Source organism: Amphichorda felina, assembly GCF_050947745.1.
Source record: "Amphichorda felina strain 45539 chromosome Unknown scaffold_1, whole genome shotgun sequence".
Classification (NCBI taxonomy): domain Eukaryota; kingdom Fungi; phylum Ascomycota; class Sordariomycetes; order Hypocreales; family Bionectriaceae; genus Amphichorda; species Amphichorda felina.
In genome coordinates, this window is record NW_028145049.1 from 3,002,283 (window position 1) to 3,015,769 (window position 13,487).

The 13,487-nt window shown below is 57.0% G+C and overlaps 2 protein-coding genes across 2 annotated transcripts; one reads left to right on the top strand and one right to left on the bottom strand.

Moving 5' to 3' along the window:
* Window positions 1-810: 810 nt before the first annotated feature.
* Window positions 811-4,407, bottom strand: ACO1O0_000968 (ADP-ribosylation factor GTPase-activating family protein; the record flags this gene model as incomplete). The annotated part of the gene is made up of 6 exons (XM_083190463.1): window positions 811-2,137; window positions 2,191-3,397; window positions 3,581-3,647; window positions 3,705-4,082; window positions 4,142-4,275; window positions 4,344-4,407. 6 exons carry the CDS (start codon window positions 4,405-4,407, stop codon window positions 811-813), a joined length of 3,177 nt encoding a protein of 1,058 aa, XP_083054322.1.
* A 1,988-nt stretch (window positions 4,408-6,395) lies between these two features.
* Window positions 6,396-10,639, top strand: ACO1O0_000969 (C2 domain-containing protein; the record flags this gene model as incomplete). The annotated part of the gene is made up of 3 exons (XM_083190464.1): window positions 6,396-8,996; window positions 9,053-9,634; window positions 9,695-10,639. The coding sequence occupies 3 exons, from the start codon at window positions 6,396-6,398 to the stop codon at window positions 10,637-10,639; spliced, it is 4,128 nt and encodes a 1,375-aa protein (XP_083054323.1).
* Between the last annotated feature and the right edge of the window lie 2,848 nt (window positions 10,640-13,487).

The following is a 13,487-nucleotide window of genomic DNA, read 5'->3' on the forward strand; positions in this document are numbered from 1 at the left end:
GGGCCAACCGGTGACCACCGGGATCATTCGTCATCACGTCCGAATTTGGCACCTTGATCATTTCGGAGTGTGACTCCATCCCACCAGTCATCCCAGTGTAGACGTCGCGAGATCGTGGCCAACGTGACCTGTCCCACCCGAGCTTCCATCGCCATGAGCTGCCCGGGTGATCCATCCCATGATATATGCGATCCCCAAATTGGCGTTATAGGCGGCCATGGAAACTACACTGGCGCTTCTGTCGCTCGAGCCCTACCTATTCCGATACACAGTGAGGTCCAGTGCGTCACGAGGGCGACTCGTTCCTTCCGAGTGCTTGATCATATCGTATTCATTCCATTACCACGTACTCTGTGCCAGGCGGACTTTGACCTCGTAAAGCACTATTCTATCCAGGCCAACCACCCCCCTCTCCTCGTGTAGGCATTACCATTAGTGACTATCCCCAAAGTTTCCAAGTTCCCAACAATTGGCATCATCGTGCCTCTTTCCAACTGCGCCCGGTGCCTGTCTCGGGCAAGGGCGGAAATGTAACAAGCAGTTATGTACGCCAGAAGCTATACGCTGCTAGGTGTATATACCAGTTCGTCATCGGGGGGTGTCTCCCATCTCCCAAATCAATATTCGCACAACGCTACAAGTGCATTATTCTAAACAAAAAACGCCGGCCGATCCTAAGACATGATCTTAAACGCTGTGTCGTATCGCGTCGTGTCGTTCTCGAGAAGGATGCCTCCCCTCCATCCCGGAAAGCTCAAGTTGGTGGTAGCACAGGCCGATACCGAACAATCGTCCCCAAAATCTCGGTTCCTACTTCTCGGGAATTGGCGATTTTGCTAGTCTCCCGCCCGCGCTTAGTCGCTTCGCTGACCGCAATTCTTTCTCGCGCTGCAGCCGATCGCTTGCACCCATGTGCCCGGGCAACGAGGGAACAGCATCGCTAGAGCCTCCCAGGGGCCTGCCGCTTCTCTGGTCAATATACATCTGGGCATAGTGGCCAAGTGGGAATGCCGGCAAGGTGGACGGGATCTCGGCTCCGTTCTGTGTGAGGAGCTCTGCGATGGGGAAGGGAATCACCTTCCCATCCCCATCCGTCGCGCTCTGGTTGGGTGTCGGCGACGGCGAGGCAGGGTCTGCCGCCGCAAGCGCCAGCCAAACGGCATGTGTCCCCCTCATCTTGTCGACAACGTTGGGGTTCGCCTTGAGCGCCAGCGCGTACAGCACCTCTTGTATCTCATTCTTCTTGATGGCAGCAAGCATGGTGTCGTCGGGGCTGCCGTATCGCGACAGAGTTGGGGAGAGAGGCTCAACGTATGCACGGTCTACGTACTTGGCCGTGATAAATTTGAGTCGCTGTTCTCGGGTTGCTTGGGGGCCGGGCTTTTGGGACTGGTCGAGCCTTGCCTCCCATACCATGTTTGAGACGCGATTGCCGATGAGTAGTAGCAACTCGACAATATCGACCGTGAATGACTTGATGTCTAGAGTGAGCGATCGGACTTTGCTGATATGAGTCCCGAGCGATCGATGGATCCCGCTACACTCGATGCACAGAATGATGCCCAGGTTGATGGATACCCACTCAACCTTCGAGTTCGACCCGCAGTCGGCGCACCAGTAATTTCCCTGATCATTATCGCGGACCATCTTCAGCAGTTTGTCTGGGCTCTCGTCGTACCCTGAGCTCGTAGTCCGAACTGCTGTGGGGCGCGCGCCAACCGTGATCCTTCGTACCGGCACACCGCTGCTAGAGCTGGAGTGCTGGTGGCCAAGGTGATGGCGACCATGATGGAGGGACTGGGACTTGCCAGTTAGGACCGACCCGATATCCCTCTTAAGGGAGGATTCGCCCCGTCCTCGAGAGCTGGCGGGCTTTTCCTGAACTCCCCGGCCCTCCATGGCGCTCTGCAGTGCGTTATTGATGGACACGATCCAGTTGTTCATGTCCTCCTCAGAGGTGGCTTGGTAGACTCGCTTGAAGCTTGGTGTAATCACTTCAAAGCAGAAGCGCCTCTCCTGGTTCCGGGCCTCGCGCACCGAGGCCATCCGAAGGTCGATTGGATCCATGTGCAAGTCAAGCTTTTGTTTCCAGTTGCTGTACTCGGACAACTTCCCCTGATCCAACACAATCCAGAACCTGTCGTTTCGGTTAGCTACTGTAGCTTGGTGAGGATTTTGAAGCAAACATACTTGTGCCAGCCCTGCCCGCTCAGGTTCCGTGGGTCCACATGTCCACCCGGTCTGCTGAGGGCCCAGAGGAGACCTTCTTTGCGCTGGTTGATAGCCGAGTAAGAGATATCTCTCTCCTCAAGGTCGCGTATACCGCGAAACTTGGAACCTTGCCCTGGGCTTTGGACCAGGCTGCCAGGTGACCTTGAGAGCTCAGCTGCTGGCGCATCATTGGTACCGCCAGGGGGAATGCTCTTAAGCTGAGACCCGGTGCTATCGGCTCGTCCCAACTCCGTGTCCGAGCTGTTCCCTTGCATGACCCCATTTGAGCTAGCGGTGGGGGTCGAGCTAGTGACGGTGCCCTGGTCGGGCTCCAAATAATTACCCTTTTCCAGGAGCCGACGCTTTTCCTCGCGCTCTCGCCTCTGGTACTGATACTCCTTGTCCGCCTCATGAACTTCGGCGGACAGGGCCTCCAGCTGGGGAAGTAGCGCTTCGATCTTCTTCGCAGTGGCGAGGAAGGTCCTCGTCTGGGAGTCCGCATACTTTGTCAGGTGGGAGAGAACCTCTTGTTCTTTACGGCCTCCGTGGAGATCCTGCATAAAGCTGGAGTAGTCGAAGCGCTTGAGCTCAAAGTTTCGCCTCTTGGCCTGGTACTTGGAGTCGCTCTCGGCAAGCTTCTTAGCCTTGACCGAATCTTGTCGCTGGCCCAGATATCGTGAAACGAAGGCGTAGTAGTCTTTGCTGTCCTCGTCAAATTCACGCCTCTTTGTCTCGGCTTGTTTGATTTCGACCTGGTAGAGCTTGTGGATAGGATCAAGGATGATTCGTTGCAGGTTGTTCGCATTCTGCCGCTCGTAGGCCAATATTTCGCGTGCAATCTTATCAAAGTAATGGTCGACGGCAGGTTGCACGGCATTGGCGTTTGTCGACGATGCATCGCGCAAGGCATCTATAAAGCTGAGGAAGGCCTCGTTTGCCTCATTTTGGGCTTGATGGGCAGTCTCCGCTCTTTTCATGACCTTCTTCATCTGCGCCCGCATGTTTCCCGTCTTTTGCTCAAGGGCTTTGAGTGTCGCTCGGAAGACGGGCCCATCGTCATTAACTGTCACATCTTCCCCCGGCCGGGGGCAGGGGACTTCCACCTTGACGGCCTCTTGGGACGGCCCTCCTGAGCTTGCGGGAGCACTGATCTCTTGGGGGCCTGCTAATGGCGATACAGGTTCCTCTATTTCACCCGTTAAGCGCGAGTCTACGGAGTGGGCTGAGGCAATGCGAATCTTTGGCGGGGAGCCCAAGGAGAACCGGGGGGTGGGAGAACCCGGGTTGCTTAATATCGCTGGTGGTGGTGCTAGCAGTAGATGATCAGTGGGATGCAAGGTCAAAGTTTCCGTGGGAGGAGATGGTATACCTGAAACAAAATAGGAGAAGCTCGCCAGCGCAGTCAGTCGGTGCGCACGGGAATCATACTCGACAAACTAGTCGTGGTCAGTGACTGGGTGATACCAAGTAGCGCAACGGCAGGGAAAGCTTACGCTGCACGAGTTCCTCCATCCGCCACCTTTATCCTCGTTGGGTTTGGGCGACTTCCATTTCCACGTCCACTCGAAAGACACAGAGGGGCTGCCATTGGTGCCGTAGTCGCCGACGAGCTCCACGTTGGCATTCTTATGGAGGTTTGGGTCGGCGTGGAATTCGCGTGTGACGAGATTCTCGACCTCTCGAGGAGTAGAGGCATAGGCGAAGGTGAGACCGGAGATATTGGTATCTACTGGCTGGGGATTGGGGTCGGTCGGGGTTGGGCTATGCTGTGCCTGACGCAGGATGAAGTTGAAGGTGAAGATGAGCTCGTCATCGCTATTCAGTTTGAGGAGAAACGAGGGAGCTCCGCCGAAGGCAGAAGCCTCGGGGTCCTTGGCATGGTCAGCTACGGCCGGAACGGGGAGCGCTTGGATGCGGTGGCCAAACCAACCTGGACGAATTCCACAGGGGCGCTGTCACCCGGGGGCCTCGAGGCTGAAAGCTTGGTCGCAGGAAAGGCATTGGGAACGATATTGATGGAAGAACGCTTGCGGGGGTTCGTGACGACAAGAGAGGATATGGTTACTGGGGCGGCAGGGTGGGTTAGCGAGAGAATGGAGAGAATGGAGAGCAGGAGGCGCGAGGTAACGTACAGCGATTCTGGTCCCTGAGATACAGAGTCGCCCCGTCGTCGGGTCTGCTGCTGATGTTGCCCATGGCGAGGAGAATCACGAAGCAGCAGCGAACATGGGTCGAGGGGAACGATCCGGAGGGCTGCTTTGATCGCTTGGAGGAGCCAGGGTGAAGGCGACGAAGGCGACGAAGTCAACGAAGTCAACGAAGGTAGCGAAGGTAGCGAAGGTAGCGAAGGTAGCGAAAAAGGTTGAGCAGGCGCGAGCTAGTGGAAGCGTTGCACGGGGCGATCTGGACTACTGAACTAGAGGAGGCAGAGCCAGAGTTGGTAGAGCGCGGCGCGGGGTTCAGATTGGGGCAGCGCCGTCATTTGAGTGGCAGCAGTGCCACCTTGTCCGTGACCAGAAGAAGAGAACAACGTTGGTCTGCGGGCTGCCTGTCAAGCGCAGGCGGTGCGAGTAGCAGCTAGCTATACGGCGACAAGAATGGACGCTGTGAATTGCGACAGGCCATGCGCAAGGAGAGGACAATAGGTGTCACGGAGAGGATGCAGCATGCAGCGACACAAATGGTCATGTGGGAGAAGGCAGTCGTCGGGAGCAACAAGGCGCAGGCAGCCAAGGGCCTTAGGTGGTATTACGGAGTACACTGTGGTACCTTGCGAAGCTCCCCGCCACCATCTGCGACCTAAGCCCGTTGGAGTTGGAGCAGCTTGGAAGACGCCAGCAATGGGGTGTTATTATTATTCATAGCACCTAAGCGAGCCAGGAACACCCCGTGAACCTGCCCTGCACTGTTGCAATGCCCCAGATTGAAGCCTCCAGGGCAATTACGAGTACCGGGTAGACAGGTTACGTGTGTACTTACGAATACCTCCCACCGAAGGACATTTGAGCTCTGGTCTCCTCGTGCGCATGTGGCAATTCCAGTCCCAATGTCATCCCGCTTTGTACGGATAGTTGTGGCGTGACGTCGCCTGCTGCGCCTTGGAACAATGGACGTTGAGACAAGTGAGCTCCAGCCTCCTCAACGGAAGCGAGGTGGCAACCTGCGAGTACGAAACGTCTGTAGCCGTGCCGTTGGTCGGAAAAGACTCTCCTGCTGACCCTAAGCTGGACATCCCCTGACCCCGGCCTATTTATTACTGGTATTCCGTACGAGTGGCCCGGCGGGGTGATCTCGAGCAATCTGCGGCGCTGCGCTTACGAACACATCTGGACGGTATCGGAACCTGGGCCTTGGGGAATACGAGATGTCGGCGCAACGCCAACGAGCTCGAGGGTGGGGGAAGCTACCCCGGGATAATATCATCTAGTACTATCCGTACATGCCTACCTAGTAGATACCGGAACAGATGGGATGACCCGTCTCCCTTGCAGAGACCACTTGTTGCTGCTGCCATGTATCTCGGAGTCACTTGGGGGTGGGGGGCATTCGACGAGTTCGAAAAGTGCTAGTAATGTGTAATAAGAAAATGATCATTCCTAGGACGTTGTTGTGTGCTCAGGGCATGTATGTCTGTGGCATTTCCCAGCTGAGCGCCCCAAGAGAGAATGCCAAGGGTGAAACGGCCCTCCCACAGTTTGCAGAGCGACAATGCATATGCGACTCGGCCTGCGATCGTTTCACGAGCCTATAGGAGGTTGCAGTTGAAGGGAGGCAATGGAGGGCAGTGGTTTACTATGAGATGCATGACGTTTGGGGCCCCTGGATGCGCCAGCCAAGGCCCAAGGGTCCTCCTCACAGGCTCGCTCCGTACTGCGTACGACCACAGTGGGCACGTTGGTGCAGCGTCAGACACCAGCGAATACGCGCCCACCCACCGCCAGACGACGACGACCACCACCACCACAAACCACCATAACGCTCTCCGACCAGAGGGCTTCAACCTCCGGTACGCCCACCGACCCAGCACCAATTTGCCTTCTCTCCCTTCGAACCATCGTTTTGCTGCCTTCCTGCCATCTTTGGCCCCTGCAGTGTTATGCGAATGAAGTTGCTCCAGCCCAACGTCTTTGGGCATCCCCTCGCCTCCTGAAGGACACGCCGCCGCCCTTGTCCTGTCGCCCGCCATGTCGTCAGCGTCGCGCCAGTCATACAGGTCCAATCGACGTCCAAGGGAGGGCAGCAGGGACGTCGGAAGGGGTCGTGCGGCCTCGCGAGCCCAGCATGCGGTCGATCACGAGGAGGCCCGAAGCTTCGCCCTGCGCGCCGCCTACCTGCACTACCTGATACAGCCCAAGACCAAGAGAAAGCAATACGTTTCCGCGCCGAAACCCGCCCCGAGATCGCAAACAAGCGTAGGACAGCTGGTCCAGGAATATGGTTCAGGGAACTCGTCGAGCTTGAAACTGCCGCACAACTTCGCCGGTCCCCTTCTCGACCGAGTCGGAGGCGTCCTGAGGGGCAACGAACGCCTGCCCGGCTACAACGATGCCGCCGTCAAGAGGAGTTTTGCCGAAGCCTACACGGCTTTCTCTGAGAGGAACTTTCGCAAGACTATCGACAAGGAGAGGAAGTTCGAGCCCCTCGTCCTCATCTTCTACTCCCAAGCCACCAAGGCAGCCCAGAAAGGCCGGGCTCACGAAGATGATTCGTGGAAGCTGCTCCCCGATCGCCATCTCGCCTTGTTTGTGAGGCTCTCTGTGAAGGTCCTGCGAGACCATGGACACGACCGCGACCGACCCGAACTCGTATCGCGCCTGACTACGCTGGAGAATAAACTCTTGACAAACGACCAAAACCTAGTAGGAAGTGGAGCGGACGGCGTTGGCAATACCATTGAGGTTGTGGTGCCCTTGAGCTATGATGTCAAGGACATGCCGCTGGTACAGGTGGTCGCCGGTATATTCGGCCTGAGCCTCTCCGACGTCCAGGCCGAGATCAACGAGAATCGCCAGAGTTGGACCGAAGAGGCGGCCCTCAAGGACTTGAAGGCCTATCAGTTGCGACTCAATGCAAACATGGCCGGCGCGCTGAGCAGTCATGAATTTGACATCGACGAGGCATTCGATGAATGGAAGAAGTCGGAGGCCCCCCATCTGTCACAGATGATGCTCGACATTCTTACTGCGAAGCCTCTCCTAGCAAAGACCTCGACCGGACCCACAGACAGGCCACTGCCAAGTCGACCGCAATCCATGTTCGGAGACGACCAAGCCTACGCAGAGCTTAGCAGGTCACTCTCCAACGCGGATGATAGTGGTCCTGGGTTTGACCCCCACTTGAGTCTCAGCGCTTTGTCCATAGGCGGCGACACGAGCAGCATCAGGACCGTCGACGAGACGATATACACCTTCATCCCCCCCGAGCCTAGAGCCTTCTACAAGTACATTCTCCAGCATGCCATGAGCTTCGACCAGATCCACGCCGATCCAGAGGTCGACTACCAGCCCCTTTCAAAACAATCCATAGAGCTCATGGCCGAGCTGGCTGTGCGGTGGCGAGTGCCACAATCCTCGCGTCTCATCACTCTCCTTGAGGTCGCTGCGCGCAAGTTTCTGGATCAAGAGATCGTTCCGGAAGAGTTGGACAGCGTCTTTGACACGCTCAAGGGTGCGCAGCCCGAACTCAAGAGGCCTCCTCATATCCAGAACTTCTCCGCTCCTCTTACTGAAATCGAACCTAGTCGGTGGCCGCTACAGGACTTGGCGGCGTACCAGCATACACTTTACAGCCTCCACGATGCACTCCTCCGCGAGCTATACGATCTCATGGGGAAGTGTTACGATAGCAAGGCACCGAATATTGGCGCTGTCATGTTCATTCTGGAGAATCACATCACAAACGATCCAACCTTCTCCCCAAGAGCCGATGCCGCGGCTGAGTTTACCGAACAGCTGTCTCAAAACCTTGGGCAAAGGGCCATGGCTGTCTACCGCGAATACATGCAGAAAGAGATACCGGCGTACAAAGAGGACTGGGAGTTTGGGCACGTTGTTAAGCTAGGAAAGTCAGTCACCAAGCTTTGTGACCGGATCAGGAAGAGGTACAAGAACATGCCAGAGATCATGGGAGTTGACCCCCTAGAGATTCTAGTCCAAGAGGTCTTTCCTAGCTTTGAAGAGGATGCAAACGCCATCATTCAAGCCATCATGGCAACAGTTCAGGACGAGGGACTGGAGATTGATATCGAGGACGGCTTCGACCTTTACCGGGAACTGGTAGAGATTCGCCGGATACACCAGCGCTCACTGCCCCCTGATCAGCCGTTTTCCTTTGACATCGAGAATCTACTGGTTGACTTTGTATGGCGTTGGATACGTACTGCCGAGGGGCGGATGGAGGAATTTGTCGCAGGCGCCATCAAACAGGATCAGTTCCAGGTCCGCTCGCAGTACCCTGACCAAATCACCCTGGACTCTGAGCGCCACAGCGTGTCCATTATTGATCTCTTCATGCTCTTCAATCAGACCCTCAACCAGGTTCACAAACTGGAGTGGAACAATGAAGAGCATCTCGCCCGGTTCATGACTGCCCTAGCAAGGAGTTTTTCCAATGGAATTGGCCACTATTGTGAGGCTGTTGATCAGCGGTTTGCTAGAGAGATGGACCGCCCCTCAGCAGAGGAGCTAGCAGCCCAAAACAGGTCAACCCAGGAGAAGTGGATGCAGTATGCGAAGGATGCGTGGAACAACAAGGAGAAGGCGGAGCCATTTCAATTCTATCCAGAGGTAGGGCGGCCACTTGTCCCTTCCGCGGCCACGTCTTGATGCTAATGCCACGATAGTCCTTCGTCAAGCTTAACAATGTCGAGTATGCCATGCAGGAGTTTGACAAGCTGGAGAAGAAGATGAACCCCGAATCCTGTGCTGCGGTGCTCGATAAAGTTGATGGGCCTAAGAAGCGCACCAAGAAGCCGAGCAAGTACACCTTCACCATCAAGGTCATGGAGGCCGAAGATCTCAAAGCCTGCGATCCCAGTGGGTTTAGTGACCCCTACGTCGTGTTCGGTGATGAGTATCAGAAGCGCCTCCACAAGACTCGCATCATTCACCGCAACCTCAACCCGCGGTGGGATGAATCTTTCGAAGTGACAGTTCAGAGTCCGGTCAACGTCATTGCCACGATATGGGACTATGACACATTCGGCGATCACGACTACGTGGGGAGGACCTCACTGAAGCTGGACCCCGTTCATTTCAGCGATTATCTTCCCCGAGAGTTCTGGCTGGACCTGGACTCTCAGGGTCGGATGCTCATCCGTGTCAGCATGGAAGGGGAGCGAGACGACATCCTGTTTCACTTTGGCAAGGCGTTCAGGCATCTCAAGCGAACCGAGCGGGACATGGTGCGGAAGATTACAGACAAGGTGAGCCACAGAGGCCTCAGGGACCCCGTCGTCCAGGACCAAACTAACTCGCATGTGTAGCTCACGAGCCAGATTAGCGCGACATTGTCGCACGACAGCCTCCGGAGCCTCCTAGGCACCGGTGGACTGAGCGCCACGGTCTCAGGCCTATGGAAGAAGCGCGCGTCTACGATGCCCGTCGTGATGCCCGAGCAGATCGAAGCTGTGCTCGCCCCGCTGTTGGCGTACTTTGACGAGAACTTTGCCATCATGAAGCAGACGCTGACGGATGCGACCATGATTGCGGTCATGACGCGACTCTGGAAGGAGGTCCTGATGACAATTGAGAATCTCCTGGTCCCACCGCTGTCGGAAAAACCCTCTCTACAGAAACCCCTGACGCGCCGGGAGTTGGATGTCGTGTACCACTGGCTGGAGATGCTCTTCACCTTCTTCAACGCCAAGGATGAGCAGACCGGGGAGCAGATGGGTGTCCCGGCAGAGGTCCTCAAGTCTCCTAAGTGGCACGAGCTGGCATCGCTGAACTTCTTCTACTTCGAGGACACCCAGAGCCTGGTCCGCGAGTCGGAGCGCATGGCGGCCGCGACGGCCCAGCGCGCTCAGCAAGCGCTCCTGCAGCAGGGTCCCCAACACCACCGCACGTCGTCCCGGGCGCCGCCCGCGCCGTCCAGCATGGGCGCGTCGCTCGGGGGCGCCGGGGCGTTTGCCAGCATGGGGACCATCCGGCGCGGCAAGAGCATCATGATGAGCCGCAACCTGGGCACGATGCGCAAGGCCAAGGAGGCGAAGCGGCGCGACGCGCAGGCGGACCCGAGCGACGACATGATCCTGCGGATCCTGCGCATGCGGCCCGAGGCGGCGGGCTACCTCAAGGAGAGGCACCGCCAGAAGGAGAGGCAGGCGGCTACGGCGGCGGCGGCGCTGATCGTCAAGAACAGCGTGAACCAGGGGTGGAACGCTGCGGGCGGCGCGTCGTTTGGGAGGAACAGCCTACCCCGGAGGTGAGAGTTAGGGGAGATGAAAGGTGCAAAGGCGGGGAGGAAAGGGGAGGGGTTTCCAATAGTTGATTTCTCCAGGCTGGGGGGCAAGTTTCTCTTTTACTCTTTGTTGGCTGATACTAGTATGGATGGTGGGACTAAGGGATGAAATAGCATGAGATACCCTCATTCGTACAGCGAGGTCAAGGTTTGCGTTGATAGCAGTAATAAAGCGAATCATTTCTCCATTGCCAGCGGGCTACATACGGAAGATGTGCCACATGCATCCGCGCAGCCCAATGGGTGTTGCACGGCACCATCTTTGGGTTTCCAGTCGAGTGTGATTTCATTCAGGCACCGTTTCCAGTGCCCTGTGCCACGCAAACGCAGTCCACGCCGAGATTGCCTGGGTTACGCAAGGGATCGCGGGATCTGGCCAAGCTTATCAAACCTGTGATGACTTGAATTTGTGAAACCAGGTCGGCATGGCAGGTGGCAGACGGTTTCGTCTTCACGCATTCTCTCACTCTCTCGCTCTTACTCTGCTCCGCGAGGGCCGGTATTGATCCGAGTGGTGGAGTGGGCTGAGAAACCGGGGAAATAAAGATGCTCGTACAAAATAGAATAGTGCATGGCATTTTCGTCATTACCGATATATTTTCAGGGTCCGGTCCCCTTTCTGACCAACGGCTGACGGGGCAGAGCGACTGGCCCGGAAATTCTGGAAGGCTAGGAGCAGAGCGTGGCGTCTTGGTGCGGACCGGCTGGCATTCCTGGCTCGTATCAGGGTGAGTCGTTGAAGGAGAATCTTCAAGTCTCCACATGGTTCACATTCCAGCGATTCTAGCGAGTCCAGCGAGTCCAGCGAGTTCAGCGAATCCAACAGATCCAACGAATCCAGTTGCAGATGCGCCCAGAGGAGCCCAAACAGGACCCCGGGAGTGCTGCCAGGTGGCTGACAGCCTGACCAGATGATGCTCGGCAAATTCTCAAGGCGGGTGGCATTTGGGGGCGGGTGACATGCGAAAAAGCAAAGGACCTGGATCTGGACTCTGGTCCGTCGATACTGTTAGTGCGATACCTGTCCTCCAGGCTCTGAGGGCCCGGAGGCTCCAGAGGCTCCAGAGGCTCCAGAGGACACTAGAGGGGCGCCAAGCCCAGTGGCCATTGGCGGCTGCGGTACTGAACCCCACCACTGGCCAATCACTGGTCGGTGACGGACAGAGCCAAGAGTGACGTCGGCGGCTGGGATGCTGAACGGGGGCCCAAGTCCCTTGAATGCTGATAATACTACGAGTAGTAAGACTCCTCAACTCGGTCTTTACTTTTTGCCCAACCTAACACTTAGCAAGACGTGCCTAAGTAGCCATGGATGCAACACAGCATACAATATATGCGACAAGCAACCCCGATCCGACCCTACACAGGTCGCCGTAAGAAGTAAGGTCAGCAACATTGTCTCGCCCGTGCAAATCACCGGGCCTCACTCCGGAGGTGCCGTGGGCCTGCGGTCCCGGCAAGAGACTTCACGAGAATCGAGGCTGCGCCGCTGCGCGCTGCAGCGCCGGACTTCGGCTGACCGCATCGTGGGGACTTCCTGAAACAAGCACAGGCATGGACTAGATAGAGACTAGATAGAGCCGGCCGCCAATCGTCGCGTGCGAGCAGTGAAGATCAGCGGACGAGGAGATTTTGTTGGACTGGCTTTGGTTTGGGAGCTTTTGCAGGGCCGTTCGACATGTGGATGTGCATTTTGACGACAGTGGCATCTTCCGCAAGTGGGACTGTATGAGTACTCGGACGGATACAGCTAAGGAGGCATCAGCGTCCGCCGGCCAGACAGCCCCGGAATCGCTGCCATGCACCTCCGATGGCCGCTTTATGGCCGAAATTGCTGTGATGGGGGCCACACATCGCGGCATTGAAACATCGTCCATGGGAAAGTGATAATAAAATAGGGACTTTTAAAAAGCTCGAGGTGATGATATTGAAACCCCCCGCGCAGGCTTGACCTGCGGCCTGCCCCTCAGGCGCGCTGATTCGCGGGTGCAGCAGTAGGCTGGGGGGGGAACGAGTGGCGTGAGCCTGTCAAGGCGGGGGGGATGCAGGCTGCTTTGGTCCAGTGGTAGGTCGTCAACCGAGTTGAGGGTGCGCTGCGCACCTGGGAAGCAAACCTTCTTCTGCGGCCTGTTTCTCGGCGACCGGTTGCTGGGGCCGTTGAGGGCGGCGATGATGAACGGCGATGGAAGTCAAATGGAAGAAGGGTCCAGGTCGCTGAAGACAATTTGACAAATGGTGGGTAGGTGCCTGGAAGTCAATTCGGGTAGTCGGGGAGGGGGAGGCATGCAACGAACCGATAGTATGTACACGCACAGTGCGGGTAGGTAGCTTGCCGCTTCCCCCACATCAACAAGGGTGCCGCTGTCCAGAACAAGGGAATCCCATCTGTCGACTTCATTCAGCGCAGCCCAGAATGGCCACCGAAGCGCCATGCCAATGAGCAGGGACCGGGCTTTTGGGGCCGGGTTCGCCTGGACATTTCAGGAGCCCTCGAGACCAGCCCGTCCCCGTCAGCCAAAAGCACAATAACCACAAGCCGCGAGTCCCGCCTCTGTGGACGGCTTGAGGACGCTCAGACGGTGAGGTGACCTCCATGACAAGACGGGATAGGCTAGGACGGCAAAGGGCCCACCCCAACACCACACGAGGCAATCGATCGATCCCGTTCGTATTGGCGCCAGCCTCAGCAGCCCAGGCTGCACTGTTGCAGTGGCTGCACGGGTGCTGCTGAGCCCGCTGGGGCAGACGCTGTCCAAGTCCACTCCCGGTACCGACCTACCAGCGCTACCACTAGGCAGATGCTGCACCACCACCAT